This window comes from Coenobita brevimanus, chromosome 58 (assembly GCF_032717465.1).
Source record: "Coenobita brevimanus isolate Jiangsu-jjx chromosome 58, ASM3271746v2, whole genome shotgun sequence".
Lineage (NCBI taxonomy): Eukaryota > Metazoa > Arthropoda > Malacostraca > Decapoda > Coenobitidae > Coenobita > Coenobita brevimanus.
Window position 1 is genome coordinate 22,452,569 of NC_137011.1, and position 22,582 is coordinate 22,475,150.

Genomic DNA, 22,582 nt, shown 5'->3' on the forward strand with positions numbered 1-22,582 from the left:
CATTTTCCCTATGAGAATATATAGTAAACACACATTCTACACCTTCCAATACAATAGTATAAAAACTAGACAAATAAGCTAGTTACTCACATCCTCTAGCAGTGTTGTAGTGTTTTTGGGGAGGAGATGGAGTTGCAGAGAGGAGGAAAGGTACGATCACAGCCTGTGTGTGTGTGTGTGTGTGTGTGTGTGTATTTGCTATGTGATTTACTGCTGTATGTTTTCATTAGTATGGTTCTGATGAAAGCATAGTCATGTGCAGAGCGGCACATGACAAACAGGACATATATAGCTGGTGTCCCTCCTCCTCCTGAGCAAATAGCACAGCAAACACCGCAGCCTTTTCCTGTCGGGGATTCTCTCCAGGGTGTGGTGCAATGTTGAGTCCAAGCGTGTCCTATCGTCGACATATCGACGACGCTTTGACGGCGGTGCTCCTCGATCTCCTCTCCTCCGTACTCCTGCTGGAGGTGCAGCGACAGGAGCTGGCCAAGTAACTCCTGACTGGCCAGCTGCTGTGGGAGGTGGATCAGTCGTGACAGTAACTGGCTAGTTACTCCTGACGACCAGTACTGGAGGCGGTAGAGCGATGATTGCAGGTAGAGTGGAGGCTGCAGTTGATGGTGTGGTTGCTGCAGGTACTGGTGGTCATTGTCACGAGGTAATGTCAGGGGCATGTGAAGGGCAAAACCCGATGCAGGTCACTCCTTCCCCCAAGATGCCAGGAGCTTGTGGCATATGTCCTCTCGGAATTCTAGGAGATTCATAAGCCTGGTGGTGTTCTTTTTGTACAGGGTGTAGGCATTGAAGAGGGCCAAGTGAATGAAATAGGACAGTTTCCTGGTCCACTTGACCATCCTCCTTTGGGCGGGGGTAGTATTGGATCATCTGATCAAAATGATCCACCCCACCCATGTGCCGATTGTAGTCCTCCACTACAACGGGCTCGTTGACGGTTTTGATAATATGGTGGAATCTCCCGTCTGGACCCTTTACCTTCCCATGCACCTGCTTAGGGACTGTGGTGTCGCTGTGGAAGGTGAACACCATACTTAGGGTACTTTTGTCCTTCCACGGCAACACCATTATATTGCCCTTGTGCCTAGCTTCCACCCCACCATCAGGAAGGCGACTATGGTCCTTTCGCAGCAAGAAGTCCGTTCAGGGTGTGGAAGAAGTTGGAATTCCCCCCGAGTGCGACGTTGCCAATTTGACCACCAATTATCGGATTATCACTATCCCTACCTACCCCCATCACACCTGTCTCTCTCTCTCTCTCTCTCTCTCTCTCTCTATATATATATATATATATATATATATATATATATATATATATATATATATATTGTATATTTTTATTATTTATTTTCAATTTTTTTTGCACACCACTTATGAGGTAAAAGTCTAGGCGCATTTTATTTTTAAGAGGTTTCTCTCTCTCTCTGTGTCTCTCTCTCTCTCTCTCTATATATATATATATATATATATATATATATATATATATATATATTGTATATTTTTATTATTTATTTTAAATTTTTTTTTGCACACCACTTATGAGGTAAAAGTCTAGGCGCATTTTATTTTTAAGAGGTTTCCCCTGTAGGCTTAATCCTCTCTCTGATCTTTAATCATAATCTTCTTCGTCATCAGAACTTTCTGTTATATTGACGAGAGAGAGACAGAGAGAGAGAGAGAAACAGGTGGGATGGGGGTAGGTAGGGGCCCAGTGATAATCCGATAATTGGTGGTCAAATTGGCAACTCTACGGCGTGGCAACATGAGAAAAAAGCACTGCCACGTGTCATAAAATTCATTCAAATCGTTGTTATAATTCTAAAAAGTGATACTCAGTGTACTATATAGCTTCCTTTACTATATACAGAATATAAAAAACAATTTCAAATAGCACATAGATGGGAAATAAGAGAGAGAGAGGCATGTACTACGGTTGATTTGGCAGCATCGCTAGAGGTGATTCACCAGGTGGGCCCCACCCTGAACGGACTTCTTGCGGTGAAAGGACCATAGCGCTGCTGATGTCCTCCAGCTCCTTTGGTGCTCCCTATGCAAGTCATACTGTGCCACACACATACACTCTCTCGCTGAAGAGGCATTTGCACAGTGATACAGAGTTGTAATAATTGTCCATACACAACTTGTATCCTTTGTCCTTCAAAGGTTCAATGATGCCCCACACTGTGTTTTCTTGAGATTTCTTCTCCCCCGTGTATATCTCAAAATTCCAAATGTAGCCACTCCTTGCCTCTGCCAAAATGTAAACTTTGATGGCATACTTTTGGGGCTTCATAGGGTTACATACACGGAAGGAGAGCAGCCCCTTCTAACCCAGAGATCCCTCATCCAGGCTAAGATGTTTGCAGGGGATGTAAACCTCCCTGAACCTCTGAAGGAGATACTGCATAACCATGCAAATCCTTATTGGCAGGTCTTGATTGTTCTTGGGTATGGCGAGACTATTGAAAGCATGAAAGTGCGTCAGGATGGCCCTGAAGCACTTTCCATTCATTGTCCACCGAAATATGGGGTAATCTTGAACCTCTGTGGACCACCAATAGTGTCTTAACCCGTCACGTCCCGAGGTTTTCTGCACCTCCGACATCCCCCAGTCCCGAGGTATTTTCGAAAAAAATTTTTTTGGCTAAAACCTTTGCTTTTGGTGAGAAACATCGAAAATTCATAGAGAAATCGCTCACCTGAGGTTTAAAATACCCAATCCAGGTAGGAGTTCCTCCTTACCTGACTGGGTATTCTAACATGCTGGCACCAAAGAAAGCGAATTCTGTGGGAGGGTAACTATTTTATCCACTCATAAACGGTATTTATTTATTTACTTGGTACGAATGTATATGTAGTATGAGAGTATATTGGTTTTCAAGCAGTAATAAAGGCATTATAAGAATCGTTTCACTCACTAACTAATCACCATACCTGACCTTTTTTTACCACATTACCTGATCATTATTTCTGGCTGTTTCTTCTCCTAATGCTATGTAAACATTGTCCTCCACATTGTCATCGATTGGGGAATCACTCTGGCTCTGAATATTTTTACTAGCCAGGTCACTGGTAACAGGTCCATTGCTGACACAATGGCATGAGGGGGGGAGGGGGGAGGTTATGCGGTGTAAGGCATTGTCCCTGCTTGGCATCTTGTAGAGGAATAGAGGAAGGTGTCCCGTGTATACATACGAAAAATCACACTCGAAAATTGAAAGTTGTGCAAATTAGGGACCTTGCAATTGCACGACGTACTGGTACGTCGCCGGGACTGGCAAATGCAAATCGTTGCAACGTACCCATACGTCGACGGGATGGGGCGGGTTAAGGTTGGCAGTTCACAACTCCCCGTAAGAAAGAATAACCCAAGGAACCGGGCCATCTCCTCTTCGTTTCAGAGGTACAACACATCTAGTGCAGTCCCCAGAAATCTTACATAGTTGTTGGTTTCGACCGTCAGGTAGATCAACAACTCCCTGGTAAAAAAAAAAGTTGGAAGTATTGGAGTGGTGTTGTTGGTGCTGCCACTCTCAAACTTGGGGTTTCAGTGAAGGGGCCAGCACTGGGTGTGAATTACCCAGAACTCCAGGTTTCATCCTGGCAGCATTCACCTGGGGAAATGCTTGGCTGTGTACTTGTGTAGCGCACACGATCCTGAGCCAAAAGACTATCTCTAGGCCATCCACTGCTACCTCACCTTGGCCCACTATGCCCTCATGTTTGTGGTGGAGAGGGAGATGGTGATAATAATTGTGTTGATGATGGCTGGGTGGATGAAGGTTCAGGTGATTGTGGTGATGGAGATGGTTGTGGTGGAGATGGTTGAAGTGGAGATGGTTGTGGTGCTGGTGCTGGTGCTGATGATGATGACTGAAAATCAGGGGGAATGAAGTCTGAAGGGGACAGTGACTCTGATATTTTCGTAGGGGAAGATGATATAGAAATATCTTGGATGGGTGGTGAGATGCAGGCAGGTTGCAGTGTTGTGAGAGTGAGGGTGACTGTGGGGGTAATGAGGTCAGTGTTTGTGCTGGGGGGTGGAAGAGAGGTGGCGATAACACGGCTCAGTCTCTGTGATCATGGTGGTTCCAGTGGTGGCAGTGGATATACCAGTGTTGGCAGTGGTGATACTGTGAGAGTGGTGGCAGTGATAACAGTGGTGGCAGTGGTGATAGCAATGGTAAGACCAGTGGTTGGCAGTGGTGATTGGAGTGTGGTAGTGATGGTGCTACTGCCTGTAATGCTAATTACTGCGGCCTTGACTATAGCTTTGGGTTTATCTATTCCCCTGGGGGAGGATTTTGCTCCCCCTTGTCTCTTCCTCACTCCTCCCCACCAAATTCACTATCACATTCACTATCACTAGATTCTTCATTTTCTGTCCCACTACTAAACAAGTATTTCAAATACTCCTCCTCTATTAAGTCCTTGCCTGCCATCATTGTTTCAGTGTATAGGAGGGGAACAGTCAAAATCGGTTATGAAATTTCAAATTTGGATTTCTCTTAAAATATATGAGAAACACCTATAAACCTTCTTCACAAGCACACTGCATTATATGTCACACACTATCACTATAATACACGTAAGGTATGGATGATGTGGTAACAGAAAACAAGGAATAAGATGGCCAGCTGCACACTCACACACCCTCCTAGGCTGACTGCTGAGAGGACACTGAGCTAAATATAGTCCGCTTGTCCTTGTGATTAGCTGATGGGTGTTGACATATAGTTCCCTCAGACCTGGCCACCCTCACCTTTGACTCACTAAATTTTGACGCACTTTCAGCCATAGGAAAAGTTTCTACGATCATTTATAGGGAAGTTGCTTCATATTGCGTCATCGGTTACTCTTGAGATTGCAAGGACTATGACTCGCATTGTGTCATAGTGCACGAGGGGGGCAGTAGTAGTAGTAGTAGTAGTAGTAGTGGTAGTAGTAATAGTAGTAGCAGGAGTAATAACTGTAGTAGCATTAATTATAATAATAATAATAATAATAATAATAATAATAGGAAATGATCAAACTGAACCCGTAAAATTTTAGATGAACAGCTAAAGAGTAGGTAGTAATGACATTGTTACACAGCATAAAACTGCATGGCGAAGAAGGATTTAAGGATGGTTGTAAATGAATTGTACAATCTAGTTCATATACTATCACCGAGTAGCCTAACATGAAATCTATCACTCCTTATGCTCTAATGATCCAGTGTTTCGATTTTTTTTTTAACAGTATACCAGTTTATCATTATCCCATCCCCATAAATAAGCAAGAAACACCATCGTCATCTTCACATCATTATAAGTAATATCATGCTGAACCACATTTCCATCTAACAATAAGGTAAGCCAGGGTATTTAAAAATGGCATAATATGAGAGAACTATCAGCTGCATATCCACTTGGTTAACACAATCATTCACCTCTACGAAAATTTGTCATCATATTCCGATTGGCTTTGGAGATTTTGTATTACCTCATAGGGATTTTTATTCTGCATATTATATCCCTTGTACATTAATGATGCAAGTAGTGTAGGTATTACAACGAAATCACATGACCGAGAGAGATGAAATATGCATAATAAATTGAAGAGGAGGTGTTATGAGGCCTCTTATACCACCTAGAACACGCCTTTCAGTGCAATGAGTCATATGTCTGTTCACTCAGCTTTAAGCATTATGGTAAAAAAATAGATAAATAAATAAATACGGTGCGTACTTGTGTCCAACGGCAGGAACGAGGGGACTGTCCTTGTGACCCGCCATGGCCTCCACGGCAGGTATGTACCGCATATTGCCCAGGCTAAACACACACTTGCCTGAGTAAAGAGTGGATTGTTAATATTTTACAACAGGCTCACACACAACACACTGTATAATTGTATGTTAGAATCTAAATCCTTCATGAAACAAACAAACCAAGGTTGTAACAAGAAGCAATGCCAAGGCACAACAAACCCATCTCCGGCAATCATCTTAATGTTGACATATAACACAATAGGATATCTAGTCAAAGATATCATATATTATATTTGGAGTAAATTCGGTGAAAATTGACGATTTTATGTCCATTCGAAATTTTAGGCCCGACTCACCTAACATTGACTCCTCTACCGCCAACTAGGGGTGATCCCCCTGATGTAACCTATCTATCTATCTATCTATTGCCAGACACCATAATCCCATAAGGGGTGGCCATATGACTTTGAGTTATTTGTTTTACAGGGAGGGCCACTAACCCTCCACCAACCCACTTGCTGACACGTAGGAAGCTTGTATGGTTTGGTTATATGGTTACCACCCAGGGTTGTCAGTGGTTTCTTAGCTTACAGGAAACCATTTGGCTTGTCACTCAATGTAAAGCCACCTGTAAAGGAAAGACAAGCAATAAGATGTGACAGGAAAAATGGAAGAAATAGGAAGAGAGGAGACAGGCACAGAAAAAGAATGATAAAGGCTAAGGAAGAAATAGGCAGCACTACATCAAGTGAGTGGATGATGGTCGCAGATTTTAAATATGCACCGTTAGGTTTCAATGCATGTCAACAGGACGAATTTGAAAGGAGTTATGGCAAAAAAAAACGGTTTTTACCCACCCTCCTTATTTTTTTTTTTTACAGTTTTGCGGCCTACAGCCTGGGCCTTGGCCTAATTAGGCCAAAAATTTAACTGGGTGATCAGAACATCATTGCTCATCATCTCCATAATTTTTGTCAAAATTGCTTCTGCAGTTTTCGTGTAACGTTGTTAACGGACAGACAGATGGACAGAGAAAAACAAACAAACCGAGTGAAAAGAATACCCATCCTCGAGCCCCTTCAGGGTGAGGACAGGTAAAAAATTTTTGTTGAAGGACTGAAGGAAACCTTTAGAGTGCAGCAGTTTTCACTGGTCAAAAAAATAATAATAATAAATAAAAAACGACACTTCATCCTGTATCCGTAAATTAGATAATTAAGTGAGAACCTGCCAATTTAAGTGGGTTAAAAGTGGAGGAGGCGAGTTTTTAATTTCGTGATTTATACTATTAGTTTACCGCAGTTAACCTGTACCCTCCCATCATCGTGTGTCTTATGATGGTCCATAGGAGTCGCCATAGACCCATCGTCGTACACCGTACGATTCGCAATTGCAAGGCACATTGCGTGCATATTTTTGAAATTTCGCTGGTGATTCACAGCAGTAAAGGAGATGAAAACAGGGAAAGCTGCAGGTATGGATGGGTGTGCTGTGGAATGCCTGAAGGGTGGTGGAGTGACTATTGTTGACTGGTTAGTAAGATTGTTGAATGTGTGCTTTGTGAAAGGTATGGTGCCAATTGACTGGGCAAGTGCTTGTGTGGTCCCGTTGAATAAAGGCAATGATGATAAGTATGAATGTACTACCTTTAGACGTATAAGTCTGTTGAGTGTTGTAGGTAAGGTGTATGGTAGAGTGTTAATTATGAGAGTTAGAGAGGGTACAGAGGGAGTGATTGGTGTGAGCAGTGTGGCTTTAGGAGAGGGAGGGGATGCGTGGATCAGGTGTTCTCTGTGAGACAAGTGTATGAAAAGTATTTAGCAAAAGGCAAGGATGTGTTTTGGGCATTCATGGATTTAGAGAAAGCCTATGATAGAATTGATAGAGAGGTTTTGTGGACTGTTTTAAGAGTGTATGGACTTGATTGTAGGTTACTAAAAGGGGTGAAAAGTTTTTATGTAAATAGTAGAGCGTGTGTAAGAGTGGGAAATGCTGTGAGTATTTGGTGGAGGTCTGAGTCTGGTGAATGTTGATGGTGGAGAGTGGAATCTGAATCAGCTGCTGTTTGCAGATGATACTGCACTGGAGGCTGATTCGGAGGAGAGATAGAGACAGTTGGCAGAGGAGTTTGGAAGGGTGTGTGAAAGGAGGAAATTGAAAGTAAATGAGAATAAGGGTAAAGTGATGAAGTGTACGAGGTTAGTAGATGGTAGGGGGATGAATATAGTTTTGAATGGTGGGTTGCTTGAGGAGGTAGAGTGTTTTAAATATTTAGGGTCACATGTTGCTGTGGATGGAAGAATAGATGCAGAAGTGAAGTTTAGAACGAATGAAGTAGGTAAGGTGCTGGGAGGAATGAAAAAAGTGTTTAGATGTTGTTCGCTTAGAATGGATGTAAAGAGAAGGCTGTATGGGTGTGTTGTGGTACCTACTACATTTTATGGGGGTGAAACATGGAATATGGGTGTAGCAGAGATGAAAAGTTTGAATGTAGTGGAGATGAGATGTCTGAGGAGTATGTGTGGAGTGACGCATATGGATTGAGTGCGAAATGTTGAAGTGCGAAGGAGAACTGGAGTTGTTCGGGAGATGACTGGTAGGGTTGAGCAGAGGGTGTTGCGATGGTTTGGGCATATGGAGAGAATGGATAATGAGTGATTGGTGAAAAAGATAACTAGATCTGATGTGAGAGGTGTAAGGCTGAGAGGGAGACCACGAAAAGGGTGGATGGACAGTGTGAAGAGAGCGCTGGATATGAGAGGGATGTCTGTTGAGCAAAGAAGAGTGGCTATCCATGACAGAAATAAATGGGGAGAAATTGTGAATGAATAAATGATGATGCAGCCCTGAGGGGATATTCTCCAGCATTTGGTCTGATCAGCTAGTCAGGTCAGGTGCGGGTAAGGGGATGGGTCTATTATGATGTGGCAGGGGTAAACCAGCTCCGCTGTTGGGCCCTGCTGTGGATGTCACTGATGGCACTGCGCAGTTGACCGTTGTGTGGTGTGATGCGGTAAGGATCTGTCCCTTCTCCCCTTTGGGGCTAAGATGTGAATGGATGTGTTTGAATGGATGAGTAAATGGGGAGTGTGTCATCCTGTCTCTGCTACCTCCCTTTCCTTGAGGGAAGCAGCCTAGGTATATTGATAGATAGATTCGCGGCAGGCAGATGCGTGAGACCTTGCTCTAGCTGATGCCAGGCAGCTAGTGATGGCATATACTATATATATATATATATATATATATATATATATATATATATATATATATATATATATTTATATATATATATATATATATATATATATATGGGAGAGAGAGAGAGAGAGAGAGAGAGAGAGAGAGAGAGAGAGAGAATTTATAGGACGAAGAGGGAAGTGAGGGAAGGGGAACGTGTAAGGAACAGTGTGCTTGTGACAATATACAATATACAATCAGTAGAGGAGTTTGGAAGGGTGTGTGAAAGGAGGAAATTGAAAGTAAATGAGAATAAGAGTAAAGTGATGAAGTGTACGAGGTTGATAGATGGTAGGGGGATGAATATAATTTTGAATGGTGAGTTGCTTGAGGAGGTAGATTGTTTTAAATATCTAGGGTCACATGTTGCTGTGGATGGAAGAATAGATGCAGAAGTGAAGTTTAGAATAAATGAAGTAGGAAAGGTGCTGGGAGGAATGAAAAAAGTGTTTAAATGTCGTTCGCTTAGAATGGATGTAAAGAGAAGGCTGTATGAGGGTGTTGTGGCACCGACTGCATTATATGGGGCTGAAACATGAAATATGGGTGTAGCAGAGATGAAAAGTTTGAATGTAGTGGAGATGAGATGTCTGAGGAGTATGTGTGGAGTGACGCGTATGGATCGAGTGCGAAATGATGAAGTGCAAAGGAGAACTGGAGTTGTTCGGGAGATGGCTGGTAGAGTTGAGCAGAGGGTGTTGCAATGGTTTGGGCATATGGAGAGAATGGATAATGAGCGATTGGTGAAAAAGATAACTAGATCTGATGTGAGAGGTGTAAGGCTGAGAGGAAGACCACGAATAGGATGGATGGACAGTGTGAAGAGAGCGCTGGATGCGAGAGGGATGTCTGTTGAGCAAGGAAGAGTGGCTGTGCGTGACAGAAATAAATGGAGAGAAATTGTGAATGAATAAGTGATGACGCAGCCCTGATGGGATATTCTCCCGCATTTGGTCTGATCAGCTAGTCAGGTCAGGTGCGGGTAAGGGGATGGGTCTATTATGATGTGCCAGGGGTAAACCAGTTCTGCTGTCGGGCCCTGCTGCGGATGTCACTGATTGCATTGCTCAGTTGACCCTTGTGCGGTGTGGTGCGGTGAGGATCTGTCTGTTCTCCCCTTTGGGGCTAAGATGCGAATGAATGTGTTTGAATGGATGAGTAAATGGAGAGTGAATCGTCCTGTCTCGGCTACCTCCCTTTCCTTGGGGGAAGCAGCCTAGGTATATAGATAGATAGACGATAGATAATAAGATAATACTTGTATATTTTGCAGTGTGAACAAAAGAACAATACTGATCATGTGTGTGAAAACTCAGTAAGAGACAAATAGAGCGTTGGTGGGAGAGTGGGAGGTGTGGCGCAAGGTGGGTGGGAGGTGAGGTGGAGCAGAAGTGAATTGGAGCGGAGGTGAGGTGGAACGTCTCCCACGCTCACCTCCCGCAACACAGCAATCCCGCGCTACTTATTATAGGGCTGTGATGAGTGTACATACCTCTAGTCAAATTTTTCAAAGTGTATGTTAGTGGAAACAACAGTATCAGCTAGTCAAGTGTGCCAGAAATCGGCGATTTACTGTCGGTTCCATTATGAACCTGCGTTATTTTCACCCATTTATATATACTTCGTATATATATATACCACAATATTGTTGCTATATATGTACTTCTGTAGGAAATAAATGTAAATATATGTATTTAGGTTGGTTTTGATTAATTACGCTCCTTCCCACTGTAGAAAAACGCACCACCCCGGCCACAGAACACCTGGCTGAGGTGAAAGGAGACGCACCTTAGGAGCACTTAGGGGTGACGGGAGCAACTGTCTTGATTTTCATTAGTTTCTCACCAAAAGGGAATATTTGAGAAAAAAAAAAGAAAATTATTCTGGTTTTCAGGTGGGGGGGGGGAGGCCGAATAAACCGGGAGGGTACGGGTTAAGTCATGAAGATTCTATGTCAAAAGATTTAGAGGCACTGATCAGAGAGAGAGAGAGAGAGAGAGAGAGAGAGATCCATAATACCTGTCTTAGTAAATTCCGATGCCATTATCTTCTTGAGGTAGACATCCAGAGAAATCAGGGCAGACTTCCCCTCCAACAGAATGGCCTCCACAACTTCCAGCTGAGCAATACCAAAACGCATGATACGGTTCTCCTTCTTCAGGTTCCAGATCTTTTGTTTGATGCCACTTCTAGCTGTCTGGGGAGTAGTACCAATATCCCCTTTGTAATTACTTGGTACCATAATTCATTTACTTTAACCTGAAGGAAATATTCGTCTTTTTGCTGCATATCACGCGTATCTCGGTGGCAGCCAAAGATAACACTACGGCCTTGCATCGTTTCTGGAGCACTTTTGTGACCAGCACCTATTTTACAATTAATATTTATAGTTCAGCGGTCAAGATGGGGAGATGCCAATATGCCTAGTTAAGGTCAGGAGAGAATAGTAAATGAACAGATAATTATTACTATACTCTTCACTTTAAAGATTGCCTAGAATTCCCATTCTTCCATCTTCGACACAGAGCTATAATAAGGGAGTAATGCTAGACTACGTTGCAGGTCTCAAGGAATCGTATTATGCTCTCTTCAGTGTGTCTTATATTTGCCAACTCTCCATCTTTAATGCAGAGTTGTAACAAGAAATAAACACTAGTATATTATGCACCGAATAGAAAATGCTATGGATCTTAATATTGTCTTATTCTGCCACTGAACTAAGAGAAATAAGCTCCAAAATGAATAAAATTTCCACTTAGTAAATTCTGACGAACTAAAGAATGTTTGTATTACTAAGAGTGTTTATATGCAACCCGCTAAAATTCTCATCCACATTTTTCACATTACGTCCCACGAACATCATGTTTAAATCATTCTTTTTCTTCAAAAATTAAAACGCAAAGCCTTTTGACAATTTAACTGGACTTATCTGATTATGTTAACTTCAATATATTATCTTGTCTTCTACACACAAAACAGAGAAACAAATAAAACGATAACAATACAGAGAGAGAGAGAGAGAGAGAGAGAGAGAGAGAGAGAGAGAGAGAGAGAGAGAGAGAGAGCTGTCTCATGAGCACAAAATACCACAAACTCACTCTAAAAGCCTGTTCTTCGGCAGATCCCTTGACCATAATGATCTGAACCGGGTGTTCGAGCAGGTCTTCGAGCGCCTGGAAGGGTTCAGGAATCAGCCTCACCGAAAGGAGAGCCATAAGGTTGCCGGAGTAGCTCCGCGTCAGCACCAGCATCATCAGCATCCACACCCCTAGCACCACACGCTCCCACCACCACCAGCTGGAACCTTCATCCACATCTAAAGCAGAGAGATGATGCACAATTGATCCAAGGTTGGGGCAGAAAGTAATTACAGTGTATAGTTTCAAATATATTTCTCTATAGTACACTGAACGAGTAACCCACAATCACCTCTAGTAGTTTATATTTTATGCACAAAGAAGGGCCGTCCCTCTGATTACAGTCCTTAATTTAAGCACTTTACCAAAACTTAAGAATAGCTTATTCTGTTTACTTATAAACAGTGGTAGGTGGTGGCGACCATCATGGTCTCACTTGATGTAGTTCTGCCTAGTTCTTCTTTCACTGTATCGTTCTTTTTCTGTGCCTACCCTCCTCTGTTCCTATTCCTTCCTTCCTGTCTATTTTCAATAGGATTCTTTCCACTTCAGGTGGCTCTACACTAAGTAAAAGCCTGGTGATTTCCTGTTTGTCAGGAAAACATTTACAACTGTGGGTGGCAGTCATACAGCCCAATAATGGGGTGATGTGGAAGCTTTAATGGTGTCATTGTTAACTGGATAGAGATAAGCGAATGTGTCACCCGTCCAGAAACCAAACCTTTATATTTTTCATTACGACTTGCTGTGGCAAGGCAATGCCTGCCACATGGAAACATCGATTTACCGCACAGGATGGCCCTGCAGGGGTCGTTGCTTGCCTGCTGTCGATGGGTTTGTTTGACCATCAGACCAGGATTATACCCGGAATCAACAGCAACTTACTCATGATTAAAAAGAATTTGTTAGAATGTGTTTGAAGACTGTGCCATATGAATCAGTCATATCTGAGGTATGCTGAGTGTGTTTTACTCTACCTTGCTGCAGGAATACTCGAACACAGTGGAAAGAGCTCCTCATCAATCTGGGGCGAGTGAGAGTCTTATCGTTGATACAAGAGGGCATCACCATCACCAGCATGTATACAGCCAGTGCAGCCAGGATACCAATCTGTATTGGATTAAATGATAAAATTTGTTGTTGAATTTGTATTTGTTCAGGTACTATCAACAACAAATGTTTGGTCACCTCTCCAGCTTTTCTCTCCACAGTCTTTGAAAGTTTACCTAGTACAGTTACCTCCACCTCTAAGGAGTACAGCGTGTGGTGTGCTTGTGATATGTGGCACCACTGTGTTTGTTTACATAGTAGTAATAGTAAGTGAATGGGCAGATCCGGCAGAGCTTCCCTTCCGCTACAGTATCTAGTACCCACAGAAACAATGTTTTGTCAAATCACACTCTGTGTGCAAATGTAAGTGTTTGCCACGTATGTATAGTGGAATGTAGATGGAAAAATACGTGGTAATGCCATTGGCTCCCATTGTTTCTCTGACAGGAGATGATTGTGGGGCAAGGTGGAACGGACGGGAGGGGGAACAGATGGTGGGGACGCATGTATCGAAACTTCGTCGTGATTCGTTTAGAAAGTTGAAGGGTGTGATTATACTGATGTTCTGAGGTGATCTGTAACTCCGTATGCAATAACGTGTATTGGATGAATGTTGGAGTTTTAATGTTCTTCATACAATGTGGTGAGCGACTGTATTTAAGCGTAAATGTTAGAAGGTGTGATGTCTGGTGTCTCGAAACGTGGTTCATTTGAGTCTAGTGAGTGTGCAGCTCAACTGCTGTAACATGTTTGTGGCTGAACCAGAGTGGCCACAAATTATTCATAAATATGCATGTGAGACAAGTCATGCCATGTGCATCATCCAGTCTGTTTTATTGTGAGGAAAAACAAACATTATAGTTGCAAACCATGGTTTAAGCAGATGTCCTGTTGTATAGGATAATAGCTGCTTTGAGTGCTGGACAGCTATTGGCTTCCTCGATAATGTTGGGCAGTCATCATACTGACGGATCACTCGGAGGTAATGAGATAATGTATGTGCATAATGAATGCAAATCTTATATTATAATAACTAAAGTAACGGTGTTACTTGTGTCCAGTCCACAAATGGTGTCACTTACTTTGAAGTGCCAATTCATTAGTTCTGATGACTAACACATCCATAAACATCGATCAGCATTTATTATATTTTCTTTAAAACATTCATACATTAGTTTTCATACAAGTATTACACATTCATGGCCTCCTTAACTAAGGTAACCAGATTTATTGGAGCTAAAAGCGGGACGCGCGCGTGCGTGCGTGTGTGTGTGTGTGTGTGTGTGTGTGTGTGTGTGTGTGTGTGTGTGTGTGTGTGTGTGTTCTTACCTTACCTAATTGTTCTTACCTAATTGTATCTTTACAGGAATGAGTCAAGCTCGTACTGTCCCGTGTCTTAAACCATATTTATCGTACATATCCATAAAATTGTGAATTTTGTGGCATACATTATTTCATTCGGTAGTGTATTCCATTGATCAATTGCTCTATTTGGGAAACTAAATTTTCTTACGTCTTTATCACCTCTCTTCTGCAGTTTTTTGCACTGTCCTCTTGCTGATGCTTCCCCATAGGTTAAGTAATTATTTACGTCTATTTTCTCCTTCCTTGATATGCATTCATATAGCATAATCATGTCACCTCTTTTCCTTCTCTCCTGTAGTGTTGGTAGATTCAGTTTATTTAGTCTTTCTTCGTAGCTTAGGTCCCTTAAGCTTGGTATCCATCTTGTAGCGGCCCTTTGAACTTTTTCAATCTTGTCTATGTGTTTTTTGAGATGAGGACTCCAGACTACTGATGCATATTCCAGGGTTGGTCTAATGAATGATGTTATTATCCTTCTTAGCATGTCTTCATTTATGTATGTGAATGCTATTCTCATATTTGGAAGCAGTGTATACATGTTCTGTACTTTCTCACTGATGTTGTCAGCCGGAGATTGTGTGTTATTGATAATCATACGTAGGTCCTTCTCCCTTTCTGGTGTGTGTAGGGTTTTATTTCCTAACGTATAATCCCAATCAGGTCTTTTTCCACTTTTACCAAACTTGATTACATGACACTTGTCCACATTGAATTTCATTTGCCATGTACTACTCCATTCATGAAGTTTATTTATTTCTTCTTGTAGCTCTTTACAAGAGTCTGTGTTAGTAATTCTCCTTTGTATTTTTGCATCATCTCCAAACATATTCAGATAGCTTTCATTTCCAGTGTTACTGTCTATATCATTTTACATGGTTACACTAAAAACATGATTGGTGCCAGCACTGAGCCCTGTGGTACTCCACTAGTCACTTCTTTCCATGATGAGTCATTTCCCCTTAGTACTGTTCTCATTTCTCTTCTTATGAGAAAATCTTGCATCCAAAAATACAGTTTGCCTCGAATTCCTCCTTGATTGTACAGTTTCCATAAAAATCTTTGGTGTGGTACTGTGTCAAATGCTTTCTTGAAATCTAAATAGATACTGTCCACCCATCCTTCTCTTTCCTGTAATGTGTCTGTTACTCTGTCATAGTAGCTCAACAGATTAGTAACACATGATTTTCCTTTTCTGAAACCAAACTGTCTTTCTGTTATCATATTGTGTTCTTCTAGATGATTTACCCAAGCTTTTCTTATAAGCTTTTCTAATACCTTGCTTACAACACTGGTTAGTGATACTGGTCGGTAGTTGAGTGGATTTTGTCTATTCCCTTTCTTGAATAAGGGAACAATGTTTGCTTTTTTCCAAATATCAGGTAGTTTACCTTGACTCAAGGGTTTCTTGAAAATTATAAATAATGGTTTACTTAACTCCTTTGCACATTCTCGTAGCACCCAACATGAAATTTCATCAGGACCATTTTGCTTTTCCTTTGTCTAATTTATTTAGGTCCTCCTGTATTACTTTTTCTGATGTTTGTATATCTGGTAGTATGTGCGGGCATGCATGTTCCACACAATCCCTCTCAAAATTTTTTTCCTCTGTAAAAACTGATTGGAATTTCTTGTTTAGTGCTTCACAAATATCCTTCTCTTGTGTATAGGTGATTCCCTCGGCCGTGTGTGTGTGTGTGTGTGTGTGTGTGTGTGTGTGTGTGTGTGTGTGTGTGTGTGTGTGTGTGTGTGTCTATATAGATAGATAGACAGATAGATAGATCGGTAGATAGACAGTTAGATAGATATAGATAGATATATGGATACATAGATATATAGACAGATAGATATTGACTGACTGCGACCGCTGCTGCGCTACACCTCAAACTGAGGCTGCTAATCAAACACTAAAGTCTACTACGAACTCCGAACATACCGTACGGTACAGTGAATGGGTTGACCAAAGTTACCAGCTAGTGAGCATTACAGATTTTATAATAATAATTCGGTATTTCATTTTGTTAGGATTATGGATAATTTTTCAAATTCATCCTAATATCATAAAAGAAGGTCATGTTATATTTAATGCAATAGTAAGCCTCTAAAAGCAGGACAATTAAGACTATTTGCTCAAAAAGCGGGACATTCTAGTCACAATTTAAAAAGTGGGACGGACGTCCAAAATTCGGGACTCTGGTCAGCTTATGCTTACCTCCAGACTCATTCCCGGTACATTATTTAATCGTGTGTCTACACCCACACACTGTTCATCCAGAAGGAGCAACAGTTCCCTTACCAACACCAAACATCACATATGTTGGTGATGACCCTACCCCCACCTGCACACATCACTCTCTCCCACGAGTCCCCTTCCACACACCTTGCCACCAAGCAGGGTGGTCAAGCACTTTCAACCCCCTCTCTATCCTGCAACATTTCCTTCCTTTTCTACTACCCCTTCCCACAGACCAATCTCTATTCAAGAACCCCTAGCCTACCAAATATTCTATTCTATTTCTAACTGCCTTGGGAATATCGTTTTCAGTGTTCAGCGTCATGGGACACGGCATAACGGGTATCTGAAATATCAAAATCTATTGTCGAACTTGAGGTTATAATGAATCTCGTATGATGCCTCTTAACTACTATAATATGACGACGTTTCGCTTCCCAACCACAATCATCATAACCACAGTCCATAATATACATTATACATTATGCTATTCTAGGTTCTTCTTCCCTTTTGTTCTATGATTGATATACTGCGTGTCCATTGTCTGTCATCAAATTGCAAAGATAGTATCGGACCTGTATTCGCTGTTACTGAAGCTTTTCGGTGGTGTGTTGTTGCTAGGAAAATTGCGTAGTCTAGCCTTGTTTGTGCAGGGGTTCAGCAATGCAACTGGCCAATCCGGATCAATGTAAACACAGTAGATGATGTCTGCAACGTTTGTGTGTCAAAAAAGCTCGAACTGCAACTTTTGGTGACTATGCATATCTGTCCGTTGTCTGCTGTTATAAAACAAGGTTTTAGTATGTAGCCACGGCTACACAAAATATTGTTGTGGCGTGATGCTGCTGGGATAGCGTAAAATTGCGTATAGTCTACGCGTGCTTGTGCAGGAAGTCTGGTAATACTTCACCGACCTCTTCACACTCATGCCATAATAGCAGCCTAGCTCTCGGTTTTGGCGGCCATACTGATAACCATTGAACATACTTTCACGTCCCAGAAGTCTGAATGAGGTCCAGTTTTCAACTAATGGACACATGAACTAATACAGTGCAGTGCAATGTTATATGTTAAGTAAGGAGTGTTTTGTGCACATGTCATCAAATAGACTGACAGTATAACACAGCAAAAATAGGCTGGTAGGATTAAGGTTGAGTGCTGCTGGAGCGTCCGCATAAACGTGAGCAACATTTGGTGCACCAGCACCTAGATGGTAAAACCCAACCACCGCGCTTTAGGCAAAATACCCCAGGGTTCTGAAGCTATCCCACGTCATCCAGTAGATTTACACAAGGTCATTGATAAGGCGGCAGTCTCGTCGTAATGATGTACTTTGATAAGAAATGGCGGGAATTTTGAGAGAGAGAGAGAGAGAGAGAGAGAGAGAGAGAGAGAGAGAGAGGAATGGCCGGAATTCTGTGAGAGAGGAGAGACAGACAAACAGACAGACAGACTGGTGCATTCACGGTGTGACATTTCAGGTTCATACAATACGACATAGTAGACCAATGAAAGGATGAAGTTGTTGCCTCCTTGGTCGTCCTTCTGCTGTGATAGACTCATATCACCCACCTGTGACATTGTGAGTATGCCTCCTTGTTTACAGGCTATTACGGTATACTTATACACATGAGTGAGTGAGAACGGCCATAAGACAGAAGGATGAGGTCGAATATAATCAATCTGCCAGTGAAAGAAGGAGAGGGGGAAGGAGTTGAACAAAATACGAATACAATAGTTGGAGAGGATTATGTGCAGGGGTAGAAACAGAAGGATGGGCTCAACCACCCATGCATGATACTAATGTCTGTGGACAATGGTAGTGGGTAGGTAGTTGCAGCAAGGGACAGATTGAGTGCAAGGTGGATATGGATGAGACCGCATATCTTTAGCGTTCATTAGTGATGGTAGAATACAAGTAGTTTATTAATGATAGGACATTGTGATTTAATGAATGATGATGATTGGGATGAGATGATAATGTGAGGTAATGATGAGATACGAGAAATTAGCGAGTAGAGAGGTGATTGGTGTGACAAGGAGATAGGAGGTGAGGAATTTGGCGCATAGTATGACGAAAGCCTTTTGTGCTTGCTACCGTTACCTGATTGTATCTTGTGTCAGAAATCAATTATGCTAATATATTCCGATATATTGTTTATCATTATTAATGCCATTGTCATTTATGAATAAAATACAGCCGTTGCTCTCATTCCTCCGTGAAGTTTCCAGTTGTGTGAGGGGGTTTAGCAGGGTAATAGTGAAGGGGGGAAGTGTGTCCCGGAGGTATGGGAAGGGGGCTGAGACAAGTATTCATGACGAATGTTATTCATTTCATAGAGACGTCTGCTGTCGTCTTGTGTCTCACCATTTGTGAACCTGTTGTATGTCAGTGCACTCATTATATAAACATACAAAATAAGAGTTTTGCTTTTTATCTGTATCATTATTTTGCGATCATAATTCCTTGTATATCATAATTGTGTGGTCATCATTCTTAACGGTTACCCGAGTGTTGGATGGAACAGTGACATGTGTGTGATGGTGGTTGCCTTATAACTATAGGATGTTGTCACGTAATAAATGTCCTGAAATAAAGACGCCAGTTAAATAACACACCAATAATATTACTTTGTTAAGGGATAATCATAAAAACCAAACTATAACTATATTATTTGTATTAGACCCCTTTATACAAACCATACTAACTACTTTATATTATATTTGATCCAGTCTTAAAATCCAGATCCTAACTAAAATATTTGTATTTCCGCCAATCATACAAACCAGACTAACTATAATATTTCTGTTTGAACCAAACAACCTAGTACTGTGTCCATCCACCCTCGTCCTCAATACCCGCCCGTAATCTGGTAGGCATGGAGGAGACGAGGGTCCATACTTGGTGTGGCCTGGCTCGGAATAGTTCTCACTGGCTTTGAGTGTGGGCCATCAGCTGCTCCCATGTGCGTTCCACTTCGGGCTCCCATGTGTTTACCATTTTAACCCAAACATGTTCAATTGGGTTGCAGTCGCACCCTTTGCTAGGCAGGTCCAGCAGATGCAGGTTCTCTTTACCTGCAAACCACTCCCTTACTACTCCAGCCGTGTGGATGGTGCACCGATCCTGCACAAATATGATCAGGCCCGGAGGAAAGGGGAAGTTCTTTTCCTGAAGGGAGGGAAGGAAAAAATTCTGGAGGATGTCAATATACAATATGTGGCGGACGTGAATCATCCTTCAATCCTTGTGACATCTCCCATTCCATGCATGGAGATCCAGCCCCAGACATTGTATCGTGACTACTTGATCATTCACTATAGATGTTATGAGGGTCGTATCTGCCAGTAATGAAAAGGTATTATTCATTATCCAGCTTCACACATGGTCAGGCTGACACACACACAGTATAAATATTATAATACCGTAATGTATTACTTTAGCCGATAACGACTTTAGAACATTAGCATCTAATACTTTGTATGAATAGTATTCTAGTGCCACATGGTCACACATTATTTGTTACATCTGCTATAATAATAATTATAATTTCACTACAGCAGACAGTCATATTCACTGTGGCAACAGCACGCTGTCATGATGATGCTTTCCAAATGCCTGAGTGACACATATGGGCATAACAGCCTTTCACTACATGTAATTATCCTGGACACAGTAATGTTGGGATTATTAGTGATATTTATGCAGACATTTGCTGTTTCTATGTCATCCATTAAGATCTGTGGTAAAACCTATGCAGCACCTGTTGCACGCTGCCATCACAACCTGTGGGGTATGTGATTGATATGGAATTATGACTGCATTTTTTAAAAATAAAATTCGGATGTGATTGTATCGTGGCCAGTTATTTCTACCCCTGGTGAACTGAATCCCATTAACTTAATCATGGTTATGGTAGGTTAGGATTGGTTTCCTGAGACTGTGTTCACCATGCTTTGTTATAACCACTGAGCTCTATAGTATGGAGGGGCTTTTCCAAGGGTAGTGCTGCATAGATTTAGTGGCCAGTGGCCCAGTGTGGCACTGATGTAGTGGCAGGCATGTTTATGCACCCTGCCAGACGTCTGCACCTTTTGAGAATATCCAGTGATTCTGGAAATTACAGTGACACTGTCCAGTAATCACCTTAGGGATGCAACAGCAAATCGGGGACATCAAGCCAAGAACAGTGTTCCATTTGCATTATCATGTTGGAGGTGACGAGTGTGGTGCTTCAACATGGTAGCCGAAGTCACATGCTCGGTATTGGTTATATCCTAGCCACTCCAGGGTTTCAAATGTTTTGCCATCACCATTGATATGTAATGCTGAAACATACAGTACCGCATTATCTCCTCTTGATTAACCCAAGAATGCAAACGTATTCTCTACAGATGTAATAGTAGTGAGGAAACCACTGTGCATATTTGGTGATCAGCACAAGGGTAACCAATTACAGTCCGATTTGGGTATGGAAGATAGCCAATCACATGAGAGCAGAAATATTCTGGGCTCCACCGAGAATCTACTAGCTCACTCTTCTTATCGACTCGGCATGAACCAACACAACAGTCGGCTTGCTCTCCGAGGAAGGATTGTTGGACTGCGAGAGAGTGGCCTAAGTATACGGGTCATCGCTCAGCAACTTGGCGTCTCTCCATCAACAGTGACCAGGTGGACCAGACGGTGGGAGGAAGGTGGAAACCTGTGCAACCTGGGTATGTGTGGAAAATTATAGCTGTAATGAAGTTAACTGTAAACTTTATAAAAAAAACACCAGGTTATTATAAATAATATCATTGCTATTATTATAATTAGTAATAGTAGTAGTAATAGTAACAGCAGTAGTAGTAAGTGTAATAGTAGTAGGAGTCGTTGAAATATTACTAGTAGCAGTAATCGTTGTAGCAGTGATAGTTGTAGTAGAAGTAATAGTAGTAGTAATAGAAGTAAAATAGTAATAACAGTAGAAGCAGCAGCAGCAGCAGCAGCAGTAGTAGTAGTAGAAGTAGTAGTGGTAGTAGTAGTTGCAACTCCAACAGATTAATGTCTTTATTATCACAGTAATATTAATAAATATAAAATAGTAATAGTAATAGTAGACGGCTGGTAACCACAGCCGTTGGCGTGCTTGGGGCCAACGGATTGTAATATGAGATTAGTGTTAACCTTAACATCACAACTCCAAATGGTGAACTGTATTCCGAAGATTGATTTTCATTGTCACAATTATTCCCCAATGGGTGGAGGTGATTTTATTGTAGTAGAAGTAGTAGTAGCAGTAACAGTAGTAGTAGTAGTAGTAGTATTGTAGTAGTAGTAGTAGTAGTAATAATAGTAAAAGTAGTAGAAGTAACAGTAGTAATAGTGGCAGTAGTAAGAGCCATATTAACAAAAAAACATCAGCGCATTTCCAATACAAACTATAACAGCGAGCAGAAAAAGAGTCGTCAGTTTCCCGCTTGTGCTCAAAGGCACACTTCGTGCGTGTGTGCCAAGTATAAGTAAGAGTTTTCAGTGCCTGGTGACGTTAAACAGTCTCATTTGCTAGATACATATTTTTTTAATAACCTAACCTAAACTGGCAGATAAAGTCATCTGCACAATTATGTAATCTGGCGGACAACCATTATGTACAGAAAAAGTCCCATATATTTGGCAAAGTTGCACTGTTCACCTCGCATCACCATGCGGATCAGGAACATCGACTGGACCGCGATGACCGCGAGTAATACCATCTGTTTAAAACACTTCATAATCGAATTCAAATTTCTTTGGTAACAATATACCTTTTG

General features: G+C 41.7%; 1 protein-coding gene across 1 annotated transcript in view; it reads right to left on the reverse strand.

Annotated features, from left to right (window-relative positions):
• Positions 1-701: 701 nt before the first annotated feature.
• LOC145402685 (glutamate receptor ionotropic, delta-2-like) overlaps positions 702-22,582 on the reverse strand; it is a 58,800-nt gene continuing 36,919 nt past the window's right edge. The window contains exons 5-9 of the mRNA XM_080274659.1: positions 13,119-13,251; positions 12,103-12,320; positions 11,024-11,201; positions 5,748-5,847; positions 702-861 (exon numbers count right to left, since the gene is read on the reverse strand). Coding sequence (XP_080130785.1) covers positions 702-861; positions 5,748-5,847; positions 11,024-11,201; positions 12,103-12,320; positions 13,119-13,251 — 789 coding nt within the window. The remainder of the gene's footprint in view (positions 862-5,747; positions 5,848-11,023; positions 11,202-12,102; positions 12,321-13,118; positions 13,252-22,582) is intronic.